General features: G+C 44.9%; 1 protein-coding gene, 1 long non-coding RNA gene and 2 other non-coding genes across 4 annotated transcripts; all 4 read right to left on the bottom strand.

The window, feature by feature from the left end:
* Positions 1-1,126: 1,126 nt before the first annotated feature.
* Positions 1,127-2,308, bottom strand: LOC125944066 (uncharacterized). The gene has a single exon (XM_049663832.1). It carries the CDS (start codon positions 2,306-2,308, stop codon positions 1,127-1,129), a length of 1,182 nt encoding a protein of 393 aa, XP_049519789.1.
* A 233-nt stretch (positions 2,309-2,541) lies between these two features.
* Positions 2,542-2,613, bottom strand: Trnam-cau (transfer RNA methionine (anticodon CAU)). The gene has a single exon. It is a non-coding gene; the product is annotated as a tRNA-Met (tRNA).
* A 5,090-nt stretch (positions 2,614-7,703) lies between these two features.
* On the bottom strand, positions 7,704-7,775 carry Trnam-cau (transfer RNA methionine (anticodon CAU)). The gene has a single exon. It is a non-coding gene; the product is annotated as a tRNA-Met (tRNA).
* Positions 7,776-10,336: 2,561 nt separating this feature from the next.
* Positions 10,337-16,073, bottom strand: LOC125942563 (uncharacterized). Its single transcript, XR_007465216.1, has 3 exons — positions 15,643-16,073; positions 14,776-14,879; positions 10,337-12,755 (listed from the first exon to the last, which is right to left on the bottom strand). It is a non-coding gene; the product is annotated as an uncharacterized LOC125942563 (long non-coding RNA).
* Positions 16,074-17,363: the final 1,290 nt, after the last annotated feature.

Below are 17,363 nucleotides of genomic sequence, written 5' to 3'. Positions count from 1 at the left end.
AATCTTTATCTTTTCTTTGAAAAGCTCCCATCTACCAATAATACACTGGTGCTCTTCTTCTAGTAACTCATTCAGGTTTTCCTTCACGTAGTCCACGAAAGGTTTATCATCCAATAGATTGTCATTAAGTTTCCAGAGCTGCCAATTAAATCTACTTTTTCTTTTTTCTGCACCAAGCGAGAAAGACACTAAACTGTGGTCACTGAAAGAAACATGATTCACCGTGTAATTGATGCACAAGGGCACAAGAGCAGTCGATATGTAAGCTCTATCGAGTCTCGCGTGGCTATTTCCTTGAAAATGTGTGAACTGTGGAATGTTATTATCCGAAAACAAAGAAGCTACGTCATCTAATTTGTGTTCTTGTACTATGGCGGTCGAAAATATTGCACTTTTATCTCGGATGGGTTGTTTATTTGCTCTATCTTCTGGTGCGCAAACACAATTGGAATCGCCAAGTAATACCACTAGTTTGTCGCAAAGCAGGTACTTTTCCATTTCCTCAAAAAACGATCTCCGGTCACGTTCCCTGTTTGGTGCATACGTGTTAATCACCCTCCAATTTTTTCCGGCAAAGGTAAAATCACAAACAATGTATCGACCACTTTGACAAACACTTAGTGAATCTTCAACGATCCCGATAGAATTTCGAAGAAAAAGAGCACAACCTGCCGACAAGCCCACTGCATGGCTTATGCATACATTGTATCGATTTCGGAAGGGTAACACCATGCGAGCGCTCTGTTCTTGCGTTTCTATCTTTGTCTCCTGAACTGCTATGACGTCCAGTTCATTTTCTAACATCAGGCGGCTAAGCTGGTACTGACGTCTCCGAGACGGCAGACCTCTCACATTTATTGTCGCTATGCGTAGCTCTGTTGCTGATTTTAACGCCATATTTAATAAGGTGCGGGTTGATCGCATGGGATTACCCGTTTACAATGTGAAGCAGTAAGCATTGTGGAAGACTTACAGCAGACCTTGCAATCACTCCTCTTATGTGGTGCAAAGTACGCCATGGGCCTCTTCAATCCGCAAGGCTTCACAACACTTGCACTCAGTCCGACCATAGTCCCCGAAAACTCCCCCGAAGACCACCCACACAGTCCCATGCGGAGACTCAGCGTCAAGGCGGCGGTTTGTCCGCCGACCGTCGCTCGGCCGAAATATTCGGCCGTGGTTTCATTGAGGTCCGCCTTGTGGTCATTTCCTTGAACGGTGGTTCTGTCCCTTCACCTCTTTTGTCCGCCTTTTCCTCGACGCTTTCCTCTAATGGCCGCTTGATGGGCTGTCCACTGGCGCTTTCGACGACTTCCATAGAAGTCTCTTGGTTTTCCGCCACCTTTGTATCCTCGCTGGTAGGTTGGCAGGTGTCTTTTGACGTGGCAGCTTTTACGACTGCCGGACCTTGGTCTTGAGGTTCGCCCGCAGGTGGTTCACGCCTTTCCTCCAGCTTAGATTTGCTGGCTGACAATGTTTCCATTTTTCCGGTTGCGGCGTCACCTGAAGGCTTGGCAGCTTCCTCGGCGTCGGTTTCGTCCATGAGCAGCTCGGATGGTTCCTCAGCACTCGAAGGCCCTGTGACGCTGGCGTATGTCTTAGGGCAATGTCCTTCTTCATGTCCGAATCTTCGGCATGCGCTGCATTTTGGAACTCTGCAGTCGCGGCGGATGTGCCCCGTCGTATGACAGCGAAGGCACATTGGTGCACGACCCGATACGACAACCAAAGCTTGTTCGCCTGCGACGTTCACCTGGAGTGGTAGGTCTTCAAGCTTGACGCCGGCTTTGAGTCGCAGGGACACCAACCGGGTGGTGGACCCCTTGTCAGCAATTCCGTGAACACGCCACCGTTCTCTGCTGATTTCCGTTACTCTTCCATAAGGCAGGAAAGCCACGCGCACGTCGTCGTCTGGAATGTTGTGTAGTAGCCAGTGAACTTTCATTCTTACATCTTGATTTCCAGGATCAATGACGACGCAGCGTCGGCCTTTGACCTTCAGTTCACTTGCAGCGAGTATCTTCTTGACGGCTTCAGCACTCTTGAAAGTTACGGCCCACACATGGCTCATTCGATACGCCCCTAAGGCGATAACCTCAGGAAGCAGCGTCAACGCAGCCAGCGCGTCGCGAAAGTCCTCTACTCGGTAAGGTCGCGCTTGAACGTCCCTGTGAAGAAAAACTGTATTAATAACAAAACGACCTGTTGGCAAATTCGGCAAAATCATCTCGTAGTCTCCTTCCTGTGGAAAATTCCTGTTTCCGCGGCTGGAAGTAGCCGCTGTCACCGCTCCTGCGGAGCCCGTCATCGCACGTCCGTTCGCTTCGACGGCCGGAAGTGGAATCCATGCGCCACTCTGCTTTACTGTTACGACTGCACATAAATTTGCTTACATTTGTAATAAACGATTTAAGCTTCTTAAAGCACGTAAAGGAGCCGTCGTGCATGTGTGCGATTAACGGCATACAATATTTCACGCGGACATGAAATAACGCGCTGATTAGAAATTTCTGTAAAATGTGAGAAAAATAAAAATATATGTAGCAGAGCGTGGTTTCGATCCACGGACCTCTGGGTTATGGGCCCAGCACGCTTCCACTGCGCCACTCTGCTTTATTTTTTTTATTTATTGCCGGTCTTCGACGTGACAGAGAACAAACTAATGTGCACACATTGAAAAATCACATTCGGAAGCAATTGTACATGATACAAGAGAAAAAAAAAGCAAGGGAAAAACAAAAGCCGCCCGTCCTTGTTGGGCAGGCGTTGTCACATTAAAATTCCTTCATGGTTGTCAAAGGTTCTAGCATTGACAGCCAATCCGGTACACACTCTTGGATTCTATGCAATTCAATAAATCTGGCCATACATTCTTTGAAATAAATACGCGCGGGCCTAGCGTCAGGATCACAATGGTACCCCGCCATTCGTGCCCGCCATAGACAGTGGAGCGCATTTAACATGATAAGGTCATAAGGGACCCCGTCATCATCCCTACATGCCAGAAATCGTATCCCATGGGGGTCCAGCGGCAACTGTTTCTTGAGGGTTCGCTGTAACACATCCCAGAAATAAACCCCCTCCCAGCAGTGCAAAAAAACGTGGTCTATGATTTCGGGCTGCTTACAGATCAAGCAGTGCGAACCCCATGGTACAGTACAACCCCGTTCTTTCATGAAAGTCTTGACGGGGAGCGTTCCGGTGTGTAGCATAAAAAAAAGGTTTTTACGCCTGGTGGTACCTGCATGCGTTTTACACGTCTAAGCACATCCTGTCCTGGCCCTCCACTGTATATGGCTCTGTAAATTGGCACTGGGAATAGTACATCACAAAGATCTCTATACAGTGTTTTCCTTTTCACTTCACAAAGGTAATCATTTGAAAATCGCACAGAGAGGAAGCGTACACTATCGACCACTTCCTTGAAATACCCACGCAGTGTTGTGGTCATGCTTTCCACACTAACTACATGTTCCGGCAATGCGTCGCTCAACCTGAGCTGGCACACAGTGCGCAGAAAGGGGTCACGCTCATCGCGAAAAAACAAAAATCGATTTACCAGCTGTCTAACAAAAAGATGAACCAAGCCCACACCCCCGTCCTTCACTCTTCTGAACAAGTTTGTTCGGCTGCACCTTTCCCATGTCGAACCCCAGATGAAAACAGCAAACACTCTGTGCAGCCTTTGCACGTTTGCTCGAGAACAAAACAACACTTGCATGACGTAATACAACTTAGAAATAAAAAACATGTTACACACAGTCGCTCTTGCAAAAATGGACAGGTTAGTGCCTGCCCATCTGTCTGCCTTTTCTTTCATTTCTTTACTTTGGCTCCTCCAGTATTCATCGCTATTATTGTAGCAGTCTAGGGGAACCCCGAGATACCTTGGCGGAGTTTTGACCCAGTTGACGTTCGCGAAGTGGTCCGGAGCAGACGGCCACTCCCCGTGCCACAGCCCGAGGGATTTGCCCCAATTTACTCGGCTGCCAGTTACATCGCAAAAATGTTTCACTACATTAATTGTTTCCGTTATGCTCGGTTTGTCTGTACAACACACTGCAATGTCATCTGCATACGCGAGTAGCTTCACTTCTGTCGCAGCTAGTCTAAAACCGCGTATTGTCTCATTTTCCGTAATTGCCAGACACATTGCTTCGATATATATAGCAAACAGAAGCGGACTGAGGGGGCAGCCTTGGCGCACTGAACGCATGATGTTAATGGGGGCCCCCAGTGACTTATTAACAATTAATCTTGTTGTGCAGTTCTGGTACGCCAAGGCCACGCCCTCAGTGATGATGGAACCGACGTTAACATGATCTAAGATGGCAAACAAAATAACATGAGCGACACAATCGAACGCTTTCTCGAGATCGAGCTGAAGAACTGCAACGCCGCGATAGGTGAATGTCAGAGCACTCGAGAACACACCGCATCTTATGGATGTTCGAAAAGATAGTTCGCCCCTTGATGCCGCAAGTTTGGTGGTCTGCTACTATATCCTTGATTACGCCTTGAAGTCTGCTTGCTAAAACCTTCATTAATATCTTGTAATCGACGTTTGTTAGTGAGATTGGTCTATATGATGTCACGAACCTCAGTTTATCTGTTTGATCGCTCTTAGGGATTAGTATGGTGTGCGCTTTTCCAAAGGAAGGTGGCAAGGATTTCTGTTCATATGCGTCATTAAAGACGTCTGCTATCAAAGGGGCCAGTTCGCTTTTAAAAGCCTTGTCCCACGCCGCGCTGAGACCATCAGGTCCCGGCGACTTGCCCATGTTCAAATCGTCGATTGCTTTCTCGACTTCCCTCTGGGTTATTTTGCCTTCCAGTCGCTCTTTGGTGTCTTCACCCAATCGCGGCATGCGGTGGAGAAAGTCAGCTTTAAAAGCCTCTACATTTGCTTCCTGAAACGCAAAGAGCGACTGGTAGTAGTCGAAAAAGGCGCGACCTATGCTTTCGTTGTCTTCAACCACAGTGCCATTTATTGAAATCTTATCAACATGGCTTTGTCGTCCATGCGTCTTCTCTAGACTAAGCGCCCTTTTAGTGGGCGTCTCCCCTGCCGCTAGCGCTTCTGCTCGTGCGCGCACAATGGCACCTTGATAACGCTCCTTGTCGAACAGTTCGAGCTTTTCTTTGACGTTTCGCACGTCATCTTTGTACGCACCGGGATCTCGACATTCAAGCGTTATCAGCTGCTTAAGCAGTGTCCTCAACCCTTTTTCTTTCATTCCCCTCTCAAATTTTAGGCAGCTCGATCGTTCTAAGGCTTTCATTTTAACCTTTTGTTTAAAACATTCCCACTCATCTGCGATTGTTTCAGCTGTACCTTCGCGTAGTTCAGTAACCATACTGAGTACTGCCTGTACAAATGGCTCATCGTTTAGTAATAACGCATTCATTTTCCACCTATCCCAACCGAAAGCATTTCGCCTTTTTTCTATACCTACATGGCATTTGACTAGGCAGTGGTCGGAAAACGACACTGGTAAAACGCAATAACCATGGCATGTTGGAATCATATCCAACGAGATATACATGCGATCCAGTCACGCATGGCTACTGCCCTGAAAACGCGTAAAGGTCACTTGGCGCCCATCTTCCAGACACTCAAATACATCTTCAAGTTCATTTTCACAGATAAGATTTGATAGCACGTCACTACTTCTGTCACGCATACCGGTATTGCCGACTCTATCTTTAGCGCTCAACACACAATTGAAATCACCTAGCAGGATTACGCGCTTATCACAACGTACATACTGTACAAGGTTCGAAAAAAAAAGTGCACGCTCATCCACTGAATTCGGCGCGTATATGCATATGACGCGGAACTTAGCTTCACACATAACAACATCGCAAAAAACTATCCTGCCAGACTGACAAGAATAAACACTTTCAATCACTAGATTAGGCAATTTTTTCACAAAAAGTATGCACCCGCCCGATGTGCCTATCGCATGGCTAACCACCGCGAAATATCTATTCGTGAACCGCCGCACCATGCTCCCGGTCTTCTCCTCTCCGTCCACCTTAGTCTCCTGGACGGCTAGTACGTCAATGTCTTGTTCAGTGACCAACCGTAGGAGCTGACTCTGCCTACGACTAGCCGCCAACCCTCTCACATTTAATGTAGCAATACTAAGGGACGGAATTTCAGCCATCTTGGACTAAAGAAAAGGTAGGCCCGGAGCATGGTGCTTACCGTTCACGACTAGCCCTTGGCTAGCCGCCTCCGGGTCCTTGCGGCTTCCCGGCGTTGTTCGTCGGTGGCGCATTGTCCCCAGGCTTTTTCTCGGTCGGGACATTCGGCTTAGGCTTGAAGCCCATGCGTCTCCCAAGAGGCGTCTTCGTCGGCGGCCCCTCGCTGGTGCTTCCTGCACCCTCGTCCCGGTTAGTTTCGTCGTGCGGGCGCTTGACTGGGCCACCGGGAGTCGCTGGCCGGTCACCGTCGTTGACGGCCTCGTCCTGCTGCATGGCCACGGTGTTGTCGTCGGGGGCGCCTTCACTACCGCCTCCCGTCACCTGGCCTTCGGCGGTCTCGACCTGTACGCGCTCTCTTGGCTTCTCGGCAGCATCAGCCACCTTGTCTTCCGCACCTCCGGTCGATGTGCCACTGCTTGTCGCGGTGGTCACCAAGCTTCCTGCTCCTTCAGCGGCGTCCTCCGCCTCAACCACGTCCATGACATGCTCTGCCACGACGTCGGTAACTGCTGGACCTGTCGCGGCGGCATACAACTTGACGCAGTCATCGTCAACGTGGCCGAAACGCCTACACCGGGAGCATCGGGGGACCTTGCACTCACGGCGAACGTGTCCCGTGCCCTGGCAGCGCAGGCACTGCATGGGCCTACCAGGAACAACCACCAGTGCCAATATCCCGCCGACGCGGACCTGATGCGGAAGGTCCTCCACCTTGACGCCGCTCTTGAGCTTCAGGAGGACGGTCCGTGTGGTTGATGTTTTGTCCCCCATGCCGTGGACCCGCCACCTCTCCCGGCTCACCTCCTCCACCTTGCCAAAAGCCGCGAACGCCGTCCGGACGTCCTCGTCGGCAACACCGTACAGCAGCCAGTGAAGTCTAAGCTTCACCTGCTGGTCCTGCGGGTCGACGATGACGCACCGTCGTCCCTTCACCTGCAATTCTTTGAGGTCCACCAGCCGTTTCGTAGCGGTCGCATCCTTGAGGGTCACCGCCCAGACGTGATTAATCTGGTACGCCCCTATGCATGCCACGTCAGGTAGCAAGCCCGTCGGCAGTAGGGCGTCCCTGAAATCCTCTACCTTGTAGGGTCTAGCACGCACATCACCGTGCAAAAACACGGTATTAATAGCCACTCGTCCTTTAGGCAGTTGAGGCAGAATAAACGGATATTCTTTGGCATCGTCATTGGTCCTGTTTCCGCGGCCAGAAGTGACCGCTGTCGCTGCCCCGGAAGAGGCCATGATCCTACAACCGTTCAGCTCGGAAGCCGGAAGCAGAATGACGCCACTCTGCTTTACTGTTAATGCGTGTAAATTCGCTCACATTTGTAATAAACGATTCAAGCTTCTTAAAGTGCGGAAAGGAGGCGTCTTGCATGAGTGCGATTCACGGCATACAATATTGCACGCGGACATGAAAAAATTGCACGCGGACATAAAATTACGCGCTGATTAGAAATTTCTGTAAAATGTGAGAAAAATAAAAATATATGTAGCAGAGCGTGGTTTCGATCCACGGACCTCTGGGTTATGGGCCCAGCACGCTTCCACTGCGCCACTCTGCTTTTTTTTTCTTTATTGCCGGTTATTCTACAACAAAACACGTAGCACACATCACAAATGAGACGTCAAAACAAGGTTACAATAAAGGTTGGTATTGTTGTGCACATAATGCCGTCAGTCACGTGGTGACTGGCGATGTCAATTAAAATTCTTTTAGTGTAACCAAGGGTTCCACACTGGCAATCCAGGGGGAAACACCTTCTTTTGCTTTTTCTACTTCTATTAAACGAGCCATGCTCTCTCGAAAGTACAGCCTTGCCGGTCTTCTATCTGGTTCACAGTAGAAGCCAGCCATTCGTGAGCGCCATATACTGTGCAGGCCAGTCAACATAATCAGATCAAAAGGTACTTCTTCGTTGTCTATTGCAAGGTACCTGATGCCGTGCGTATCTAGCGGGAATTCTTTTTTCATTGTCCGCTGCAACACATCCCAAAAAAAGACCCCCTCCCAACAGTGAAGAAAAACGTGATCGATGGTTTCCGGTTGTTTGCAAATAAAACAGTGAGAACCCCAGGGCATATAAAACCCACGCTCCTCCAGAAAAGTTCTCACTGGTAGCGTCCCGGTATGCAGTTTGAAAAAGAATGATTTTACACTTGGCGCTACTTGCATTCTTTTAACTCTTTTCAGGACATTCTGACCCTGGCCTGCACTGTATATGTCTGCACTCTAAGAAGAAAAGGAGGAAATGGGGTATTGAGGTTACTCCTTTAGGGGAGGAACTGATCTGCCACAACCATTCCTCCCTTTAGGGGGTAAGTGAGAGGGGATGAACTGTTACTCCCCATGCGGAGGACTAACGGTTGCTCTTTTCCGATGCTCCTCAAGGGAGTAACGGTTATTCTTTCCGGTGCTCCTCGAAGATGGAATTAATTAAATTAACCATTTATTCGCTAATAAAAAAATTACTGGGCGAAAAAAAAAACGCACCGGCAAGTAGGATTCGAACTCACGTCCTCTCGCTTACAAGTCGGGTACCCTAACCACTTCACCATGGCAGCTCGGTTGACAAGTCAGGTTACCGAGTCGAGGTTAACCAGCTTAACGCAGGTGCGGCAATAACAGAAGAGACTCGGCATTTGGTGTATGCTATGCCGGGAGAGTCTAACGTTGCGCATACTTACAAATCTAAGCGACTACATAAAGAAAACTGCCCGATTATTCTTACGGTGATTTAAACTGAGACATTACGTGATCTTTGTGCATATAACGAGCGCAAACGTTGCACGCAAGACGACAGAGGACAATTTCTCTATCGCTTAGCGTGCCCCTTTTGAGCTACACATCGCTTCAGTTAAGTTTATAATCTCCTTGCAACGAAAGGAACTCCTTAGGTACTACTGGCCAAGAAAATCTGGCAATCCATTTATGACTTGCGCACTTAATGCGTATCGTTCACTTATGGTGTGCACGCACACGAAGTGCACGGCTCTTCAGATTCCACCTTTTAAATTTCAGGCAATTTTCTCACGAAGATGCAAAGTGCTGCTTTACATCTAGTTCAGATAGACAGTACACGAACTTCCAACTATTCATGATATATATACAATACCGCGTTCGCCGCATCACTCCACGAGACGGACGAAAACAGCAAAGTGCATGGGGAGTAACTGTTGCAGTTCGTCCTCGCCGTTGCTCTCTTTCGGACCAGGGATCGTACACTTACTCTCCAAAATTTGCACACGCCACGCACACTCCTGCAGTTACTCCCTTGAGGGACGAAAGTGCCGTTTTTTGGACTAACTGTGCAGTTACTCCCGTTTTCCCCGGAATACTTCTTAGAGTGTGTACAAGGGAATTGGCAACACTATGTCACATATGTCTTTATACAATTTTCTTTTTGTAACAGAATACAAATAATCATTGGAAAACCGAACGCACAGAAATCGCACACTTGACACTACTTCCCGAAAGTAACCCTGCACCGTACCCGACATGACATGGGTGCTAATAACATAGTCGGGTAACAGTCGCCCTAACCTTGCCTGGCACACCGTTTGCAGGAATGGGTCGCTTACCTCGCGAAAAAAGAAAAACCGGTTCACTAACTGTTTGAGAAAGAGATGTGCCAGTCCAAGCCCCCACACTTTACTCTCCTGAACAAGTTTGTGCGACTGCACCTTTCCCAGGTAGATCCCCACACAAAGATCGCAAAAACCCTATGCAATTTTTGCACATTTACCCTAGAACAGTACATAACTTGCATCACATACCATAATTTAGCCACAAAAACATGTTACACACGGTAGCCCTCGCAAACATGGAGAGATAATTAGCCCTCCAAGCATTCGCCTTTTCACGTAAGAAGTCTGCTTGTTGCTGCCAGTAGTCATTATTATTTTTGTAGTACTGAAGTGGCACACCGAGGTACTTCACAGGCATCCTCTGCCACACGACGTTGGCAAAAATGTCCGGCGTCGACGGCCACACTCCGTGCCAAAATCCCAGGCACTTTCCCCAGTTTACCCGACTTCCTGTAACGTCGCTGAAAATTTTGACAGCTCTAATAGATTCTTCGATGCTTTCGTAATCAATACAACAGACTGCAACATCATCGGCATACCCTTACAAAAATTTTTAATGTGTTTTTTTAGAGAGTCTTTTGAACTTGTTCGATAGAATTCTATTGTGTTTATTTTGACTGCTTATAGAATTTTCCTATAGAGTTCCAACAGTTATTTGGCCACCGCATTCTTATAGGAACTCTGAAGACACAATTCTATAGAACATTCCTACGGAGTTCCTTTTAAGATCCTAAAGACAAATTTCTATAGAACATCTCTACGGAGTTCCTTTTAAGATCCTAAAGACAAATTTCTATAGAACATTTCTATGGAGTTCCTTTTAAGATTGTAAAGACGAATTTCTATAAAACATCTCTACGGAGTTCCATTTAAGATCCTAAAGACAAATTTCTATAGAACATTTCTATTGAGTTCCTTTCAAGATTGTAAAGACAAATTTCTACAGAACGTTTCTACGGAGTTCTTTTAAAGATCCTAAAGACAAATTTCTATAGAACATTTCTATTGAGTTCCTTTCAAGATTGTAAAGACAAATTTCTTTAGAACATTTCTCTGCAGTTGCTTTACAGACTCGAAAGACAAATCTCTATAAAACCTATGTCGATGTTTGTAATGTGCTTGTACTTTGCCGAGGTTCTAGAGAACTGTACTGTAGGCATTAACGATTACAGTAAATGCAGTGGCAAAAATAATTGGCACTACAACCACAAAGTGATCTGTTTTAAACGTTTATTGCACTTCAGACTAGATACATGCATCATACATACTACATACACACTTTAGAACAGTCAGCATACATGCTTCAGCCTAGAACTTGCAACACACAAACTGTAGCTGCCAATGCGCTTCACGGATCAAGCTGGTGGTGCTAACATACGAAACAGGAAAACATTTGTGGCACACTCGACTGGAGTTGACATCTGAGAAAAGCAGGCTTGTCTAAGACAAGAAAGCTTCGCATTAAAACTGCAGAAGGACCTGCTGTTCCAGCAATGCACATTAAACGGTTGGATACTAAAGCCTGAAAGTAGATTCATATCAATGTGCACAGATATATGTGCACTGCAATGTTTTGCGTCAGCTCCACAAAACCACACTAAACTTATAAAACACAGCATTCTGGCCTATTTTGAAGTGTAAAAAGAACACTGGCAGTCCTTGTAAAAATGCAGCAAACAGTGGTACTCCTGGAGAAGTGCATCATATATTGTACAAAGCTTAATAAGCTTGAATGTTGTTATAAGGCAAATTTTGAGATCAGGCTCAATATTCCAAAATTATGCTGGGAAATACAAACATGACTGACGCACACCAATACCTAAGAAAACGATTTAGCTCAGGAGCTCCTATGCATGTGAATAGTGAAATCGTTTTTCTTGGCAACCACAGGACTGAACTTGATGTTTGTTATTTAAAACATTTTTAATTGGTGTTATTTACATTTAGACCAATTTTTATTAAGAATGGTTGAAAATTGCACAATTAAAAAAAACTTATGTTTAGAACTATAACTCACAAAAAAAAACTAGCAAGCACAATTCTGTTCTGCAAATCGGAATTGGCCTCGAGCTTTAGCTAAGGACCAACTCCGATGTCCCTCCTTAAATACGTGTGAAATTCCTAAATGGTTTTGAGACAACCACAAGGCTATTTTGAATTAAATTTGTAGCATTTGAGAAAGTTAAGGTCTAGCGGTTGTTGGAAGAATTTCAATTCAGAGCCTAAAGTAAAAATTATTAAAAATAGGCAGGTTTAAAGAAAAGTAAAAGCATGAAGTTTAATAATCCCCAACTCTGCAATAAAAACACATATCACAGTTCTGCAGACTGGATCAGCTATGTCTTAAGTCAAGGAATTTGATATATGAATTTACAGCTTGCGTGAAATGTTCCAATGTTTATAAGCATTTTGCACGTCCTACTCACAAATTAATGATTGTATTTTAGAGCAGTATATGATACGTCAATTTCGCCAACTTTAGTTATGGATTAGGTGCAACTAACAGAACTGTGATATCACTGTTTTTTTAGTAAGAGTTGTTAACTTAATAGCTTCGTTTCTTGGAATTTTCGTGGATTTGTATGAAACGTCACTTGAATAAAAAATGTTACATCATGCTTGTGCTATGCGAATGATGCTTTTTTGAATGACGTGTTTACTTTGATTTAATAATGCTTTCCCATTTTACCTAATTCCTTCCTGGAGGCATGTAAGGCTTTAGTGAGGTATAAACAAATAAATGTAAATTATTTAATACTTAAATAAATAAATAATGTGGTTTGTCTCAGCATTCCAGTTTTTACCACCAGCATGACCTGTATGAAGCTTTGGCTACTGCTCACATGTTGCAAGTTCATTCTTACATGATCGCCCACTACTTCACTTCCTGGAAAGCAGCGAGGAAAGGCTAGCTTTTAACCTCGTTGGTTCCGCCTGGTACTCTGCCACGGTGAAGCCTGCAAAATACAATTGAAAATCATTTTAAAAAGGTGTAATGAACATTTAGCCATAATGTATAGGCAGGCGCAAACATGTCACAAATATATATATCTACAAATGTGGTATAAATATTTATATGTATATAGTTGTAGCACTACACTGTTTCATTTAAGTATTTCAGAAAAAAAATTATAACAAGAAAGTAGCAGAAGTATCTCCGTGAAGAGAGGACAGTTCTCAGGCAATCACTTTTGAGAATATTTTCCCTTCCCAAGATTTTGTGACACTAGAACTAGGCCAATGCACCGACACTAGAATGCCATTGCTAGTGACAAAAATAAAGTGTTTCCAAAAGACAGCAGCCCAGTTGCACATTAACGTCATCTTGTAATGACAACACATTTTAAGTTTAACATATGTAAGCAAGCAGGAACACCCATGAACTAAGGCTCCTATATAGACATCGCGCTACGCATAGCAAACAAATTTTTGGAAGAAAAAGAGAATGATCTACTGGCTTCTATTGTTCAGCGGGTGAAACAATATTACATCTGCCGGTCGCCATAGTTCGTATGTGCTATGCGTAATATGGCAGTATTCAATTTCTCACGTGGAGCTTGAGATTTTGAGCAATCATGATAACAATGCATTTAACTATCTGTTGCATGGGGACCAATCAGACTTTTTTAGGGTTGTTTGCAATGAAAAGTTTGCAATGCCAAGTTTGGACTGCCGTCCTCAATTTCGCATTGCTTTCACAGGCAGAGGAAAAAATTGGCTTTATCGCTCAACCCCTGGTCCGTATAATTTTCTCTCCTAGGCGCATGTTGAGGCACCGGCCAGTCTGCGCCATGTACATTTGACCAAATATGCATATGATCACAGAAATAGACAACACTACCCCTGACAGACACAAGACAAATTTAATGGTATCTTTAATAAAGCAAGTCTCCCTGGCCAGGGTGCCTTTCTTAGTTCACTTGTACACTGCTATGCACATGTATTTCTAGCGAAAAATAAAGCAGGCAGGATATGCATGGCAGCCCGCAAGCGAATTGAGAAAGGCAAGCAGGCAAGGGAGGCTTGCGTCGGTGAGAAATACCACCAAATTTGTCCATTACGTGTCACAGGTAGTGTACTGTACTCCTTTCACATGTGGTCAAACTTACATAGGGCAAACTGGCCGGTGCCTAAACATGTGCCTAAGAGATGACCATATTTCACTCAAAAGACCAGTATGCTTGTCCTACTTGGCCATGCATTGTCACAATAGGGCATAATGTAGGATTAAGATTGTTCATCTGTGTTCACCCACACTGAAAAATTAACTAGAGAAATCAGTGAGGCATACCACATAAATAAGAAGACGTGTGAGCGAGCTTTCATTAATAATGCACGAAAAAAAGATATCCTTTCTCGATGACAAGGGATCGAAATCAGTCTGCCTATTTATTACTGAAGTAACTGAGCAGAGCGAATACTGACCTTCATATTTATTTTCAGCAAATTCAAGCTAATCAAATGTGCATTTGCCAGACACAGTTTTTCTGGGAACAGGACAGAAATAACTGGGAAGATATTAATGATAAACAATGGTGTGCACACTACGTGCTTAGACTTGTGACATATGTGGCAAACTACACTACAAATTCTTACATGCACAGGTAACTGCATGAGCTTGCAGCACAAACAGGAAAAATATGGAAATAAATGCAACAGCATAGGAAACAGTTTTAAGACAATAAAACCAAACTAAAAAGCGATAAACATACTGTGTACTAAACAAAAATAAAATTTATGTTGCAGCCAAACAATTTATGCAGGAAAAAATACTAAACATCAGGACATGTTAGGTCTAGTTTTATACAGAACATGATAATGTGTGCATAATCTTTACGCACACATGTAAGTAAGTTGAATACAGTTGCATAAATATTTATCCTCTTTAGTAAACTGCATAAACTAATGTGTCGCTAAACTGAACCATGAATGATACCAAGATCCAACTTTTTTGGAACATGTACATTTCATACATACCTGACATGAGCATCCAGCCATGCTGCTGCAGGCACTCGTATGGGGTCTGCATTTCTGGGGGCTCCTCCTTTTAGTGGACACTGTTGCGGGCCAAGGCCTCGCCACTACAAAATGAGTTGTGTTAGCTTATAGCAGTGGAGCAATAAAGCTGTCATATCGTAAACACATGCAAGGAGCACCTAAAATAGTCACGAAAACAATGTCTGCACTAGTACATGATGGCAAGAGAGCAAAAGGTTGAAATTATTGAATGGCTTGATAATATGGACCTCTTCATCAAAGTAAATTTTTGGGCACGTCGCAACTGCACATTACAATGTATTTTAAAATTTTTTAGAGAGTCGTTTTTTTATTACTTAGATTAAGCAACTTTCCCCTACCATGTTTATTTATGTGAAAGTTATGTCAGCACAGCTTGTCATGAAAACAAGGCTATACTAGCAAGTAGCAAGCTGTGATTGGCTTACATTTTTTTCCTGCTGCTCGTAAGCCTAAAACCTCGTAAGCAGAGATTACCCACAACGTCGAAGCATTTATAAGCAAGGAAACAGTCATTGAAAGAATCGGTGAAGAGGCAGGTGGATCGTTACTATGCAACTGCAGCAGAAAAACGGGAGCTCACGCACAGGTGCACAAGATGATTTCCGAACGTAATCTATCTCAGCGGAAGAAAACGCTTATCAGAATTATCAATTCCGCATTGTGGCAACAAATTTGCGTAACTAAATTCTGACAACCAGTGCGCCGCAAGCATCAGCACAGATTTCACTGTTGCCGTGGGTGTTCTATTTCCTACGTCCGCAAGGCACTCTATGCACACGATAAGCACGCACAACACACGTGTAGTTAGCAACTACGATTGCTTACCTTTTGAACAGTACGATGAGATCGAAAAGAGCTCTCCGAGTTGCCAGTGCTGCGTCGACGATGTTGATCCAGCATACATGCCGTTGCGTAATGGACGAGCTGAGGCACGCTAATAATACGCATTATTTCATCGCGACGTCCACAAAACTTTTCACGACCACCCAAGACAAAGGGAACACACTCCACGGCATGAAAATCGTTGGTCCACATTTGCCTGGCGCGCCACGCATACGGCGAGTTTGCAGCGAGACGCAGGCTACCTTCCGGCACTTTCGTGCACACGAACTACACCACATTTCATTACGGCAAACCTAAAAACACACGATCAAACAAAAACATCGAAGCAGCGTGCACTACCGACCGGCACATTCAAGACGGAGGAATAACAACACGACTTATTTTACCGGCCGCGTGGGACCGGCGCCGCCAGCGCCGTCTGTATACTTGTGAGGCTGTTATGACCTCCGTGATGCCAGCAATAATAACCACTACAGCACGTTTTTGTGCCATTTTGTGCCCAATTACGTATATATATATATGTTGCGAGACAAAAGGAACCATCGACCAGTCTATATTGCACACTACAATTTAGCGCAGGAAGAAATTCCATGACCAATTCTTGCTTTTGAATCACTTATGCCGCAAGTAGCCAACAAAGCATGGCCTTCGAGATCCGGTTATGTGATCCTGAGAAATCCGTGGCTGGGGCGTGATTTGAACGATTTGAACTCCGATCACCTGCCTTAAAGCGCCTAAATGACATTTCCCGCAGCCGTTAGCTGCGCTACTTGGGCCGTAACTTCGTTTTAAGTAGCTTCCTGCTGTCTTCAACATTGAATGTAGCCCAGAAATTTTTGACACAATCTCGGAGGTACACATGGCAGTGTGCGATGTTTCCGTGTACTTTGTAATTGTCCGTCGCAAAGCAACAAATATGCGATGGTTCTTAATTTTGCTCGTGTGGCGCAGGTTATACCCATGTCGTCCGTATCTTGCTTTCGTGTCGGTGTGTTTATCGTGCGCGGATTGCACTCATGTCGTTCGTGCCTTCTCTGTGTATCGTGCGACCTACGAAGATTCCTCGAAAAAAACCGCATGTCTCTGCAGCGTGCATGCGTCGCATTTTAGTGACGTAGGCCAAAATGTGCGGCGGCGTTCTGTGTGTTTGCTGCCAAGTGCTGCAGTCACTGCGTTCCAGCAGATAGACGCGGCTGCTTACGCGTAGTTTTGTTTAGTGTTCCTTGGTCGTCTTTGTGATTCACCTGCATCGGCGATAGAAACCACAATGCGCTTCCTTGACGTTACTTTGTGTAATTTCGCTTTTTGTTTTGTTCGCCTTCTTCAGTGATTATAAAGATGCTCTTGCTTGATAGTAAAAACCCATGAAACGGGTTTGAAATAATCAGGCTTTTTATTCCTTGGAAATTGGCGCGAGTGGTAATTTTACAAGAGCTTAGCAACAGCTCTGTACATCGAGCTAAAAAGCAAAATATCTAAACGTGTTACAGTACGTGAATCTTACTATTATGTGTCAATATCTCAGTACGTTCTCTGCTGAGAACGATTGTCCAATTCGCTCTGAACTAGCGTATATAATTTTTTTTTCATATCATTTGTTGCAAGTACAAAAATTTGCATGGTTGCACTGTTGTCTTTTCGAGTTAAAAAGACACTTTGAGATATTATTCAGCAGTATTCGACACCTTCTATTGAAACGTTTA

The sequence above is a fragment of the Dermacentor silvarum genome, chromosome 1 (genome assembly GCF_013339745.2).
Source record: "Dermacentor silvarum isolate Dsil-2018 chromosome 1, BIME_Dsil_1.4, whole genome shotgun sequence".
Taxonomy (NCBI): Eukaryota; Metazoa; Arthropoda; class Arachnida; order Ixodida; family Ixodidae; genus Dermacentor; species Dermacentor silvarum.
Note: the sequence above shows the minus strand (reverse complement) of the source record. Positions and strands in the feature narration are given on the sequence as shown.

Coding starts and splice junctions, on each gene's coding strand:
- LOC125944066 (XM_049663832.1), bottom strand. CDS start 2,308: ATGACGGGCTCCGCAGGAGCGGTGACAGCGGCTACTTCCAGCCGCGGA.